General features: G+C 37.4%; 1 protein-coding gene and 1 pseudogene across 1 annotated transcript; both read left to right on the forward strand.

Annotated features, from left to right (window-relative positions):
- The first annotated feature begins 2,717 nt into the window (after positions 1–2,717).
- Positions 2,718–9,681, forward strand: LOC121972493 (annotated as a pseudogene).
- Positions 9,672–11,321, forward strand: LOC121970155 (protein indeterminate-domain 11-like). Its single transcript, XM_042520667.1, has 2 exons — positions 9,672–10,187; positions 10,322–11,321. The coding sequence occupies exons 1-2, from the start codon at positions 9,751–9,753 to the stop codon at positions 11,115–11,117; spliced, it is 1,233 nt and encodes a 410-aa protein (XP_042376601.1). The 5' UTR covers positions 9,672–9,750; the 3' UTR covers positions 11,118–11,321.
- Positions 11,322–12,812: the final 1,491 nt, after the last annotated feature.

Raw genomic sequence — 12,812 nt, forward strand, 5'->3', positions numbered from 1 at the left:
CACTTTCTCTCTCCTTAATCTCTCCTATCACACTCTCTTTCCTCTTTTTTTCTCATTACATTTTCTCTCTCATCATACTTTCTCTCTTCTCAATCTCTTCCATCGCACTTTCTTCCTTCTTTTGTTCCTCATCACACTTTCTCTCTCATCACACTTTCTCTCTCCTCAATCTCTCCCATCACACTCTCTTTTCTCTTTTTTCTCATCACACTTTCTCTCTCATCATACTTTCTCTCTCCTCAATCTCTCTTATCACACTTCTTCCTTTTTTCCTCAACACACTTTCTCTCTCATCACATTTTCTCTCTCCTCAATCTCTCCCATCACACTCTCTTTTCTCTTTTTTCTCATCATACTTTCTCTCTCCTCAATCTCTCTTATCACACTTCCTCCTTTTTTCCTCAACACACTTTCTCTCTCATCATACTTTCTCTCTCCTCAATCTCTCTTGCCACACTTACTCCTTTTTTCCTCAACACACTTTCTCTCTCATCATACTTTCTCTCTCCTCAATCTCTCCCATCATATTCACTGTTCTTTTTTCTCTCACCATACTTTCTCTCTCCTCAATCTCTCTCATCACACTCTCTCTCCTCATTTTTTCTCACTATATTTTCTCTCTCTTCATCCTCTCCTATCATACTTTCTCTCACATCATATTGTCTCTCATCATGCTCTCTCCAATCACACTCTCTTTTTTCATTTTCTCTCATCACACTTTCTCTCTCTTCATTCTTTCTTATCACACTTTCTCTCTCATAATTCTCTTTCATCATATTTTTCTCTCACATTCATCTTTCTCTCACATCTAATTTTTTCTCTTATTTTCCTTTAAGGGTAAAAAAGGAAACTTTGATTTATTCCGATAAAAGATATACAACTAACCAAACATTGCTTTTAAGAGTGATATCCATGCTCATACCCATTCCCATTCCACAATACAATGATTCCCATTCCGATTCCTATTCCTAGGAAAGAACCAAACGCCCCCTAAATGTTGTGCACGATAGAGCTGAACTACGACTATAAAACTGTATGAGATCGACATTAGCAATCGAACGGTGGTTATAAAATAGTGCGAGGTCAACATTAGTAGCCCAACAGTGGCTATAAAACCGTGTGAGGTCAACATCAGCAGTTGAGCGGCGGCTATAAATCCTGGAGCTAAAGACATCAACAGTCAAGTGACGACTATAAGTCTTAAGACACCCCTTAGAGGAATAAGAAGTTTCAGACCATATCAACTGTCCAGTCAGTCAGACTTTTAGCCTCCTTCGACTAGACTTGAGGGGGAGACTTGTGATCCGAGAATGACGAAGGGTCCCACCAAAGATGGGTTAAAGTAAGAAAGACCGGCTGACGTGGAAGACAAAGTTAAGCGAGGTGTCCCAATTGGCAGAGCTGACCAGGTATGGCCTAGTTGACCAAGTATGGTCGAGCGAACCAAGTATGGCTGAGCGGACAATACAAGCTTATGAGGCAAGCAAGGCGTGCATTTCTTGGCCGCCGTCCAGGCCAAGAGAGAGACGTGTCCACTTAGGTAAAGATAGTCCTCCGACCACGAAGAAAGTTGAAGCAGGAGCTGGTCTCACTGACCGAGCTCCACGCCCGATCAGACGGAGATAACTAATGGTGTTCAAAAAGCAAGGACACAGACGAGCCGACAGATCCGATGGACACTGTCAAGCGGGGGCAGCCTGGTCGAGCGGACTTCGAACGACTACGTGTGGACCCACTAACTATCTTATCGTATCCTTTTAGGAGCTTGTGCCGTGACAGCAAAACATGTCTAGTAGACAAATCGTACTTTAAAAGCTTTCAGTCTGTCACATTAGAGAGTTCCATGATTGCTTAAGGAATAGTGTCTGGGATACTTTTCAACTTGCCTTTTTTCTAGGATGTTTAGGAAAACATGTTTACACTTTGAAATTTGTACACAAATACTATAGTGATACTATACAAAAAGGAGGAGTTCCCATCTATAGAAGGAATTATGTGCAATTTTATTTTCTTTATGCTAGCTATAATTTTTCATTCTGTTATTAACCAAAAACTAACTTAAATATCAGAATGCCAACATCAACAACTCTTCTATGTCCAACACTAATGTTTTTATATTATAGGACTATATGAAATTTTTACCACGTCAACTTTAGAGCTAGGTATTCAACTTATTATTTTTATAGTTTTTAGACATGATATTTTGATAATAGAATTTATTTTAAAAAAACAAACTGTGGTGAGAGAGGCTGCCGATTCTCACCAAATAAAACTGATGACGCGCAAAGTAAGATTAAATTAACGACGCGCCGCTCGCTTCCGGCCGCCTTAGCAACGCCACCCGCCATACACCGACTTCATTTTCAATGACAAGCACAATACTCTCCTTAACCAAGCCAATGACAAGCCAGGTATACTTATGAAACATGTCGTGAAAAACTTCTGAAATTAGCTAATTTCTCTTCAGCTCGTTTCTTACTCGTCTCGTCTCTCGAAGACTCGAACTGTTAGGATTCGTGGGCCCCAATAGAAAACAAGTATACTTGGGAGTACATAAGCGGAGACCGTTGCGGGAATAGTAACATGATTATATTAATTTAGTTTAATTATAATAAATAAATTAATGACTTCTAAATCAGTCCGATTAGTGTCTCGTATCTTCCCGGCATCGTCGGTCGCAGTCGATAAGTATCTCGCATCTTCCCCACATCGTTCGCAAGGATTCGAAGGCTGGAAGAGTTCCTTTCTCTCTGTCTACTCCCTCTCTAGGTTTCGTCGCTTACCCTTCTCCGGTAAGAGGAAACCATGACGGACATCCCGAACGCCTCGTCCGACCTCCACGCCGGTATTCTGCATCCGCTAACCCTTGTTTTTTTCTTCTTATATTCTTGTTGCTCTCTTTGCTTTTCTTGTTGTTCTCTTGATGTTCTTGTTTACTCGTTTCTGTTGATCAGCTTTGAATGCGGAGGAGGATAGTGCTGGTGTTGTCGATGCTTTAAAGGTGCGATTCTTTTCCTGATATGTAGGTGATTTAGGGGAGAAAGGTGCTTTTATTATTGGGTTTGACGTGTTTTTGATGTTGTTATTGGACCCCCAGGACAAGCTCCAGATCGACGCAGAGAAGGATGAGGATGAATTGGAAACGCTAAGCCCAATAGTTAGGAAGCGAGTTGAAGTGTTGCGGGAGATCCAGGTTGGTTCCTTCTTCGTTGAGTTAAATTTTGATTTTGATTTTTTCCTCCGGCAGGTAGGCGTTTTCTCTGTGATATGTTTTGTGTTTATTTCCTGCTTATCCCTTTATTAGTGCTTTCCGTCCGAGATAATTTGCTTATATTTTTCTCTCTTTTTTCGCTTTAAGTCTACTTGGAATATTGATTGGCAACAAGAACATAACTACGTACTAGTGATTTTTTGTTTACATGATCTTGGTTTGTTTCATGTAAATGTAGATTCAATCATTACGTTGTTCTCCTTCTATCTCATATTTATCTTTATATGTAAAATTTTGTTCATCAATCTCTTCCTTCCATTTGTTTGTCGATGACTTGTGTGGTTAACAAACTTGCCGTATGATAAGTATGTGAATCTTGGCCTTATGTCAAGAAGTACTTTGCAATTTATGGTATCAAGAGGTGAAGAAAAGATTCTATTTCCGAGCTGCTAGACCTGCTGGCATATGAAGGCAGCAGTATATGACTGACTTATTTGGAAGAGTGATTTTGCATGTGCTTTGCTAGTGTCCTCTGTTTATTGATGTGCAAAGGCTATCGTGATATAGGTAGCTTCTAATAAGATTCTTCAACTCATGTCCAACTTGTGCTAAAACTGGTAGTCTTATAACCATGCTCAATTTACTAATTCTTTCACAAACTTGAAATTTTCATCTCCAATTTACTAGAGTTTTCCAAAATTTATGCTAGTATATCCTGATGGAGTAGTATCTTCTCTTTTTCCATTTTTTAGAGACAAATTGATGCACTAATGGCAAAGTTTTTCAAGGAAAGAACCGCACTTGAGGATAAATACCTGAAGCTTTATGAGCCATTGTACACGAAGGTATACACTAACTACTATTCCTTGGGTGGTGTAGTTTCATATTTGTGTATCTACAATGTACTCTAGAGAATAAGTTGTCGTCCATCGACCTTTGAATTTGATAAGTGTTTTTGGAAATCTTGACTATTTGCTACATCCTTTCACATTGAACTACAGAGGTATGAGATTGTAAATGGTATTGCTGAAGTTGAAGGTATTGAAACTGCAACCAACTCTAGCGAAGGTATTTTTGTATACTGATATTTGAGTGTAGTGCATTAGTTTGTGTGCTTATTATATTTCTCCCTGCCACAGAAAAGGGTGTGCCAGGATTTTGGCTGAATGCTATGAATCATAATGAAGTGCTATTTGAGGAGGTAATCTAGTGTACAAAGACACCTCTTTTCTAATTTCTTCTCTGTTTGATTTTTATATTTAACTTCATCCAGATTCAAGAACGTGATGAGAAAGCTCTTAAATATTTAAAAGATATAAAGTTGTCCAGAATTGTTGAACCCAATGGTTTTAAACTTGAATTTTTCTTTGAAACTAACCCTTTTTTCAAGAATACCGTGCTGACAAAAACATATCACATGGTCCATGAAGTTGATCCAATCTTGAAGAAAATAGTTGGGTAAGTTATTAGTTTCGGTTTATTGAATCAACACTTATCATTTGATGATTAAATCACAGATTTTAACAAACTTTTGTATTTTGCTTAGGACTGAGATTGAATGGTTTCAAGGGAAGTGCTTAACTCAAAAGACTCTTATAAAGAAGCCAGAGATGGGCTGGAGGTATACCAATCCTATAACCAAAACTGTGGAATGCGACAGCTTCTTTAACTTTTTTAAACCACCGGAAATACCTGATGATGGTGCATATTTGGATGACGACACCGTAAGATTGTCTGCCAACCTTAAAAGTAGATAAGTAAAATCACAACTAATTGCATTGTCATTTTTTCGGCAGGCTGATCAGTTGCAGAATCTGATAGAATTTGATTATGGTATTGGGTAAGTCATGTTTTGGTTTCATTTGCCTGTCGGTTTAGGTACTTCATCTCATATGGAGTCATTCTTCAAAGTTCTCTTGTTCATTTGCCTAACTTAAATCATAATGAGTCTGTGCGTTGTCAATTTGCAGCTCATTGATTAAAGACAAGTTGATTCCTCATGCTGTTAAATTGTTCACGGGGGAGGCTGCTGAATATGAGTTAGAAATACAGGACGGCTAGGAAGAGGATGAGGAGGTATATATCATACCCTTCTATATATAGCTGCTCTAATATTTTGTTTTTGTTTTTTTTTTTTGTTTTTGTTTTTTATAATCTGCTCTAATATTTTGTTGGTTAGTCATTTGATGGTTTTTGAAAAAAAAAAAAAAAATACAGAATGTTGGTGGTGATCAAAGTGACCGGCTGGATGATTGCAAACAGTGGTAGATTCTTTTTACAGTGCATTGAGAACTTTATACTAGTCAAAAACTTCAAATTTGTGCGAAGCTCGCTCCAATTTTTTTGATAATTTTTTTTCCCCATCTGCCAACCAAATTTGGTCTGTCCTCAGTTTTATTGTTGTGATGCTGGTTGTTTCCTCTGTCAGTGTAATCATACTTTCAACTTTTAATCAGTTGAAATGATCTCTTGAAGATCAATCTTTCTCTAGTATTCCAATAAAGAAATACCCCTGAAATCCAAACGCTAACAATAATCAAAACATAAACATAGCCCTTTTTTATCTTGTGAGACTTGGAAATAATATCTAAATATTCATTCAAGAAGAGGGGGCTAATATATAAACGTAGCATGTTCTTTGTTTTGTAAAACTATAGTATAATATTTTATTTTTTTTATTAATCTAACATAACGTTTCTGTTAAAATTTAGTAACTCCTCCTTTTATAACTAGAAAATAATAGTATAATGCAATATTACACATAGCTAGTTAGATGTAAATAAAATGACACACTGTAAATATTATATTGGGCGTTTATTTTTTATTTTTGCCCACCACTGGTAATTGATGAGCTCGACAAGCTCCAATCATGACCAACAATATTAAATAACAATCGAATGAGACTAGTTAACTCACAATATTAAAGAATAAATAAATTGGACTAGTTAACTAACAATATTGAATAAATTGGACTAGTTTATGATGAGCTTCAATCATGACTAACAATATTAATGAATAAAAAAATAAGACTAATTAATCGTTAAGATTCTCTTTTTACTATTTGTCTTTTTATTAATTCTTTAATGACTTTTAATATTTTTTTGATACACGATCACCTTCAAGGTATTAGACATAATTAATTGCTTCAATATAGATGAAAATTTTACGTCTCCTTAGCTTTGCAATAGATAAAATTCAATAAAATATTAAAAAGTTACATCATATAATGCTCAAAAATATTTTATTATACCAAAAATATGTCCTTTAGCACTTTGAGAATGCCAGCATTTTCTTTATATCTCTTCTCTATTAATTCTCATACATTTTAGCAAGCAACGTTTTCATTTGGGTGCTTCAATTTCTGACCTTCAATTCATATATTCACAAATAAAGTTAACTTGAGTTTGACACATCTCATCTCTTAACTTAAATAGTAAGAAAAGGGGGCGTTTGGTTTACGTTTTCCACGTTATTTTCTGTTTTCATTTTTTAAGAAAATGGAAAGCGCGTTTGGTTTACGTTTTCCACGTTCATTTTTAAGAAAATGATAAAGCGTTTTCTAAGAAAACGAAAAATGCGGAAAAATCATTTTCTAAAAAACGAAAAACGCGCGTTTTTCAGAAAATAAAAATGAAAATGGGGTAAACCAAATGCACCTTTAATCTTTTGACAACTATTTTGAGATAAAATTTACACAAATGCATCTTAGACCAATCAATTGTAAAGAATCAATTGATTAATGAGATGAGTATTCATTTATGCAAAAGATAAAATTCGTCAGTCCAATGCGTCCTCCACGATTGCTCCACATCATTAAGAGAGAGTAAATTAAGTATCGAGTATACCCCATCTAGAAGGGTATTTTCATGACTTTTGCCAAAATTCGATACTTGCTGAATTCTGCAAATCTATCGTATGATTACCGGCTTGGCTATTCCCTAGGGTCATGAGAGGAGCATTCACTTGCGACAAAAGATGATAATGTTTATGCTAGGCTATCCAGTATCATCGGTCCCCCACTAGATATAGGTATATAAATCACAGAGGATTTTGCTCAACAACAATAGCTTATGCAAGGATGAAGTAATCTATAAGGCTTTCGTACCAATTAAAAATCAACCTAAACGTATTCATGGTAAAATCACTACATGAACTATCTACGCCGGCATGTGGGGGGGCGTGAGATGAGTATTCATGTTTTTATAATAGTTGTCTTAGTTTAATTGTAATATATGTTTCAATTTTGTTGCTTTCACTTAGTTGTGACATATGTTTTAATCTAGTTGTCGTAGGTGCCTCCTTAATTTCATAAATAAAATAAAATAAAATAAAAATGTACGTAAATGCCTTTGTTAAATTGTAATAGATAACCATTATATTACGTAGATACACTACTCGTTTAGTTATAATAAATGTCTTTATTTAGTTATAGCATATCTTCATTTTGACAAAAAAGAATTATCTAAAACACCAAATAGTTGAGTTGGGAAAATTAAAGATATGAAATAAATTTAATACAAATAAAATTCAAATAAATCTTTTCTTAGGATAAAACATGAACCTAAAAGAATTGGATCAAGAAAATTTACATCTATGATAGAGATTAGTTAAATTTCAATAACTATTTTTTTTAATGGGCGAAAGGAGCAAGAAAAGCTTCTCACGTTTTCTAAAGATGAAAGAAAAATGTTTTCATTTAAAGAAATAAAGAAGAAATATATAGGACAAGAATCGACACAATGATTTTTCTTCTCCAATATATATATTTTTTTAAGCCAAAGGTGCGTGTCCATTTTGTTCTAATCAACAAACAAAATCTAAAAGATTACATTTTTTGAGATCGAGAAGCAAAACCAAAACTATAACATGAGTCTTTATTTATTTATTTATTTATTATTAAATGAAGATTTATCTCCACAATTATTTGCCCAACACATAACACTTATTCTTCTCCCTCTGTTAATCTTTTATTATTATTATTATTAATGCCGATGGAGCAAGACCTGAAGCTCATGCATGCATAGCTTCAACTGCATCCCTCTCACTACAAAAATGAGACAAAGCTCAGTCCCTAACATTTAGCTGTACATCTCCCCCTCTCTCTCTCGCCATGAACATGACCACATTTCTGATCTCCATCGTTCACGACAAAACATTCATCACGTTCCAGTCAAGAGAAGTATAAAATTTTTTATCATTTCAAAACCCTAAAAAGACAGTAAGTAATTTGTACCATTATGTTCCTCCAGTGTCCTTAAATACTGCGGCTAGCCTGCTAAACTCATCTATATATATTTACCTCCAGAGATTCCAAAGAAAGTTGGCTGCCTGATTAATTAATTAAATTACCTGGTGCAACATGCATGGAACAATAAGGCCCGAGTGAGTGTTAATTGGCACTATCCTATGGAGAAGTGGACAAGGGAGAGAGGGCTCACGGTCATCTATGCCTCGCCTTCCTTGGATTGCAAGGAATATTACCCAAATAGAGCTCTGAAACACCTCACGAGATTTCTGTTCCTTTGTTGTTTGTTTGTATGTATGCCTATGACTATGCCTATGCCTATGCCTATGCCTGCCTCATCATGCTGATCGATTGGACCTACGCCAGGAACTCTGATTTAATTTTCAACCTGAAAATTAATCTCAAACCATGCATGCATCATGATCCATGCCCTCTCTGTATTATTCTACACGATGAACAGCTAGCTAGCTAGCTAGCTAGCTTAAGATGATCAAGCTCTGTAAATTAAGTGTGTTTGATTATTGTAGTTTTACGGCCGACAGGGAGGAGTAAAGGAATTTCTAGGTCTGCGTTGGTATAAAACCAGGAACAGAGCAAACGACAGAAAGTGCTAGCGTCAGAGTTGGCCATATTATTTGGTGAATTATTCAAGGCTCATCTCGTCCACATTCTCTCTCTCTCTCTCTCTCTCTCTCTCACACAGCTCATTTTTAATTCCATAGTTCATGGTAAATATAGATCTGAATTATGTTTTTGTTCCTTGATTTCTACTTCAAAGTTTGCATGTTCATGGAGTTGTGCATGAGTTTTGTAGTTCTTCATCTTTTTTAAAGACAAAAAAAACAAGGAAGAAGAAGAAGAAGAATTATTCCCTATCTTGCTAGATCTTCATTTATATAAGAAGGTATATCTTCTTCCTTTTTTTTCTTCTTTTGCAGGGAAAGACACAGATCTCCTGTTTCACTGCTTGCTGATAGATCAGATCTCAAATTTTGAAGAAGAAGAAGAAGAAGAAGAAGAAGAAGATGAAAGGGATAACAATTCATCAATATCCTTTAAAACACCAAGCTTTGGAGGAGAACATGTCGAATCTAACCTCTCCTTCTGGGGAAGCCTGCAGTGTCTCATCCAACCAACACTACTCCTCCTTGGCCTCCTCCACAATTCCAAACTCAACCAAGAAGAAGAGGAGCCTCCCAGGAAATCCAGGTTTTTCATCAATTAACATAATTAATTTCCTTGTTGTTGTTATTGTTGATGTTGTTGTTGTTGTTGTTGTTGTTGTTGTTGATGGATGCAAATTAAAATGATCTGGACGTTAAATATACATCGATCAGATCCAGAGTCTGAGGTCGTGGCACTGTCCCCCAAGACGCTGATGGCCACCAACAGGTTTGTGTGCGAGATCTGCAGCAAAGGGTTTCAGAGGGATCAAAACCTGCAGCTCCACAGGAGGGGCCACAACCTCCCCTGGAAGCTCAAGCAGCGGCCCAAGGAGGTGAGGAAGAAGGTGTACATCTGCCCCGAGCCGACGTGCGTCCACCACGACCCTTCCCGGGCCCTCGGCGACCTCACCGGCATCAAGAAGCACTTCAGCCGGAAGCACGGCGAGAAGCGGTGGAAGTGCGACAAGTGCTCCAAGAAATACGCCGTCCACTCCGATTGGAAGGCTCACTCCAAGATCTGCGGCACCAGGGAATACAGATGCGACTGCGGCACCCTTTTCTCAAGGTCAGACACAGAGAGACTCTTTTCTTTTTGGAGTAATTCGCGTACTGCAGCCTTTTCTTTTTTTTTTTTTTTTTTTTGTGAAGATCGATGTTTCATTCTCAATTTCATTGGTGCATGGTTATACGTTGCTGCAGGAGGGACAGTTTCATCACTCACAGAGCCTTTTGCGATGCACTGGCAGTCGAAGGTAGCTCCGGGGGCATTTCAGCGAACACCATGGCTGCAGCCCGCCGCCACCCACTTCAGTTAATCTCCCATCCGGCAGCAGCAGCAGCAGCAGCATCACATTCACTCGAGCCCTTCTCTCTCCACTTCCACAGTAACCAACAAGTGCAGCAGATGAAGCAGTTCGGCACTGTTCTTCCACCATGGCTAAACTACCAAGGCAGCACCTCATCCAATTCCCTCAGCCATCTCAATTATCTCGGCGATCAGCATGAGTACCCTAATCATGGCGGTCCTCCTCCTCCTCTTCCTCCTCCTCCTCTTAATTTCACAGTCACTGCTCCACACATGTCAGCCACCGCGCTGCTGCAGAAGGCAGCTCAGATGGGTGCAACTCTGAGCACTGGTAGACCTCAAATGGCACCTCACGCAGGTGCCAATGCTGCTGATGGATTTGGACTTGGCTTAATGGAAGCCAGTGGTGGCGGCGGTGGTGGTGGAGGAGGAGGAAGCTATGGACAACTAGTAGCACCTCCTCACCTCCTTGAAGATATGATGATCATGAACAACAACCCTCTCTCTTCATCAACTAATCCAGGGTTTGATGGACCATTTGATCAGGATGCATTTGATGGAATCATGGGATCCAAAAGGGAAGGGAATAGCTTCATGGTAAGAACACAAGGTGGCGGCGGCGGCGGCAGTGATGGGATGACAAGAGACTTCCTAGGTCTAAGGGCATTTTTCCCACAAGGTTATCCTTAACTTGTTGATAGGTTGGTGCAAAAATTATACATTGAAGGAGATATAATATTACTGCAGAATTTGAGGGGTATATATCTTATTATTCCTTGTTAGTTTCTTGAATTAATATTTGTACTCCAAAAATGGAGAAAACTTGTTGTTATCTCTGAAAAACAGCATAACTATATCCAAGAATAGTCCATGCAAGGACATTCTTGTTATGAATTTTTTTTTATTAACATATTATATATATACATAGAAGTGGCTTAAATTATGTTAACTTGGTTTAATTTGACCTCATCAACTAAGTTTTAGTTGAATATTGGGTCATAGTCAATAAAAGCTCAACTTAGTTTTAATTTCTTGAGGAGTGCCATTTAAAAATAAAAAAGAGTTTCTAGAAGTAGGGTGATATTTTCCTCTTTCGATCGTAGTTCGTCAAGATCTCCTTGTGAATTAGGTTTGCCCTAATTTTTATTGCCCTAATTCATTGAGGCTATACATCAATAATGACTCCAAAGGGTTTATCATCTATTACTCACCTTGAGCTAGATGAAAAATGTGGAAGAGGAGCGAGGAAGTTTTACTATATGTTAATGATCGCTTAGAGAGTGGCTTGTGTAGGTTATCTTTGTTTCAACGAACTCAAGTTAGGATATTGGTCATAGTTAATCGAGTGTCAAGGAAGATGGAAGGATATCATCCTAAAGTGATGAAGAAACTCATATAGCACACCTGATGAAGAAAGAAATGAAGAATGATTATAAAAAAAATTTATGTACGAGTGGTATCAAAAAGTTAGTTAAGGATAAAAAAGAAATAAAGAAGAAGAGACCGATAAAATGCTTCTATTGTACCACATCAAGTTAAATGATATAAGCATATATCATTTCCACATGGTATCTAATTAATTAAAGAGTGACATACTTATTATAATGGGATAAAAGATCAATTTCTGGTGATGGATGCATGCCCTCAAAGGAAAAATATCCCTCCCACCCCTAGTCAATTTAGTTGTTGGCTATATGTTGATTCAGTGATTTACCTTTATTCTCTGTAATTTATCTTCCTTCGCATAACTTGAGAATGAACTGTGAAAAACATCTAGGATGAGTATAATAATCTTTTATTATACATCGATCATGGATTATACATCGATCATCTTCCTACAATGAAAAAGAAAAACCAAAGAATAATTCATTGGTGCTAATGACACTTAATGATCAAGTGATGACAACGTGCGATACAGAGGGATCTTGCACTAGCCAAAGGGGAGTATCATACAAAAATGATAATGCGGTAGTTTTTTCCCTTGTAAATGAATCTTATATACTATTGTTAGTGTTAATTAATATGGGTGGTTATTACCCACGCCAAAGGTTGCCAAAGCAACCTGTGACCAAAGCAACCTTTGGAAAGAGACAAACCACACCCCTCCCATGTGTATAAAAGGAAGAGAGTTTTCTCTCTTGAAGTGTGCAAGACTCTCACTTTTATCCCTTTCTCTCTTGATCACACAAATACAAGACTTTTCTCACGGGACATCACCACCGGATCCCGAGGATGTTTGGAGCGAGGAACTACGAATAAGACTCTTGTAGACGTCTTCCTGAACATGCAAGATTCCGGAATCCATGAGGTAATCATCTCGATCAAGAAATAACATTAGTATCAAAGCCTTCTCATTCCTCTCTCCACGATGTCATCGGATGATCT

This window comes from Zingiber officinale, chromosome 4A (assembly GCF_018446385.1).
Source record: "Zingiber officinale cultivar Zhangliang chromosome 4A, Zo_v1.1, whole genome shotgun sequence".
Taxonomy (NCBI): domain Eukaryota; kingdom Viridiplantae; phylum Streptophyta; class Magnoliopsida; order Zingiberales; family Zingiberaceae; genus Zingiber; species Zingiber officinale.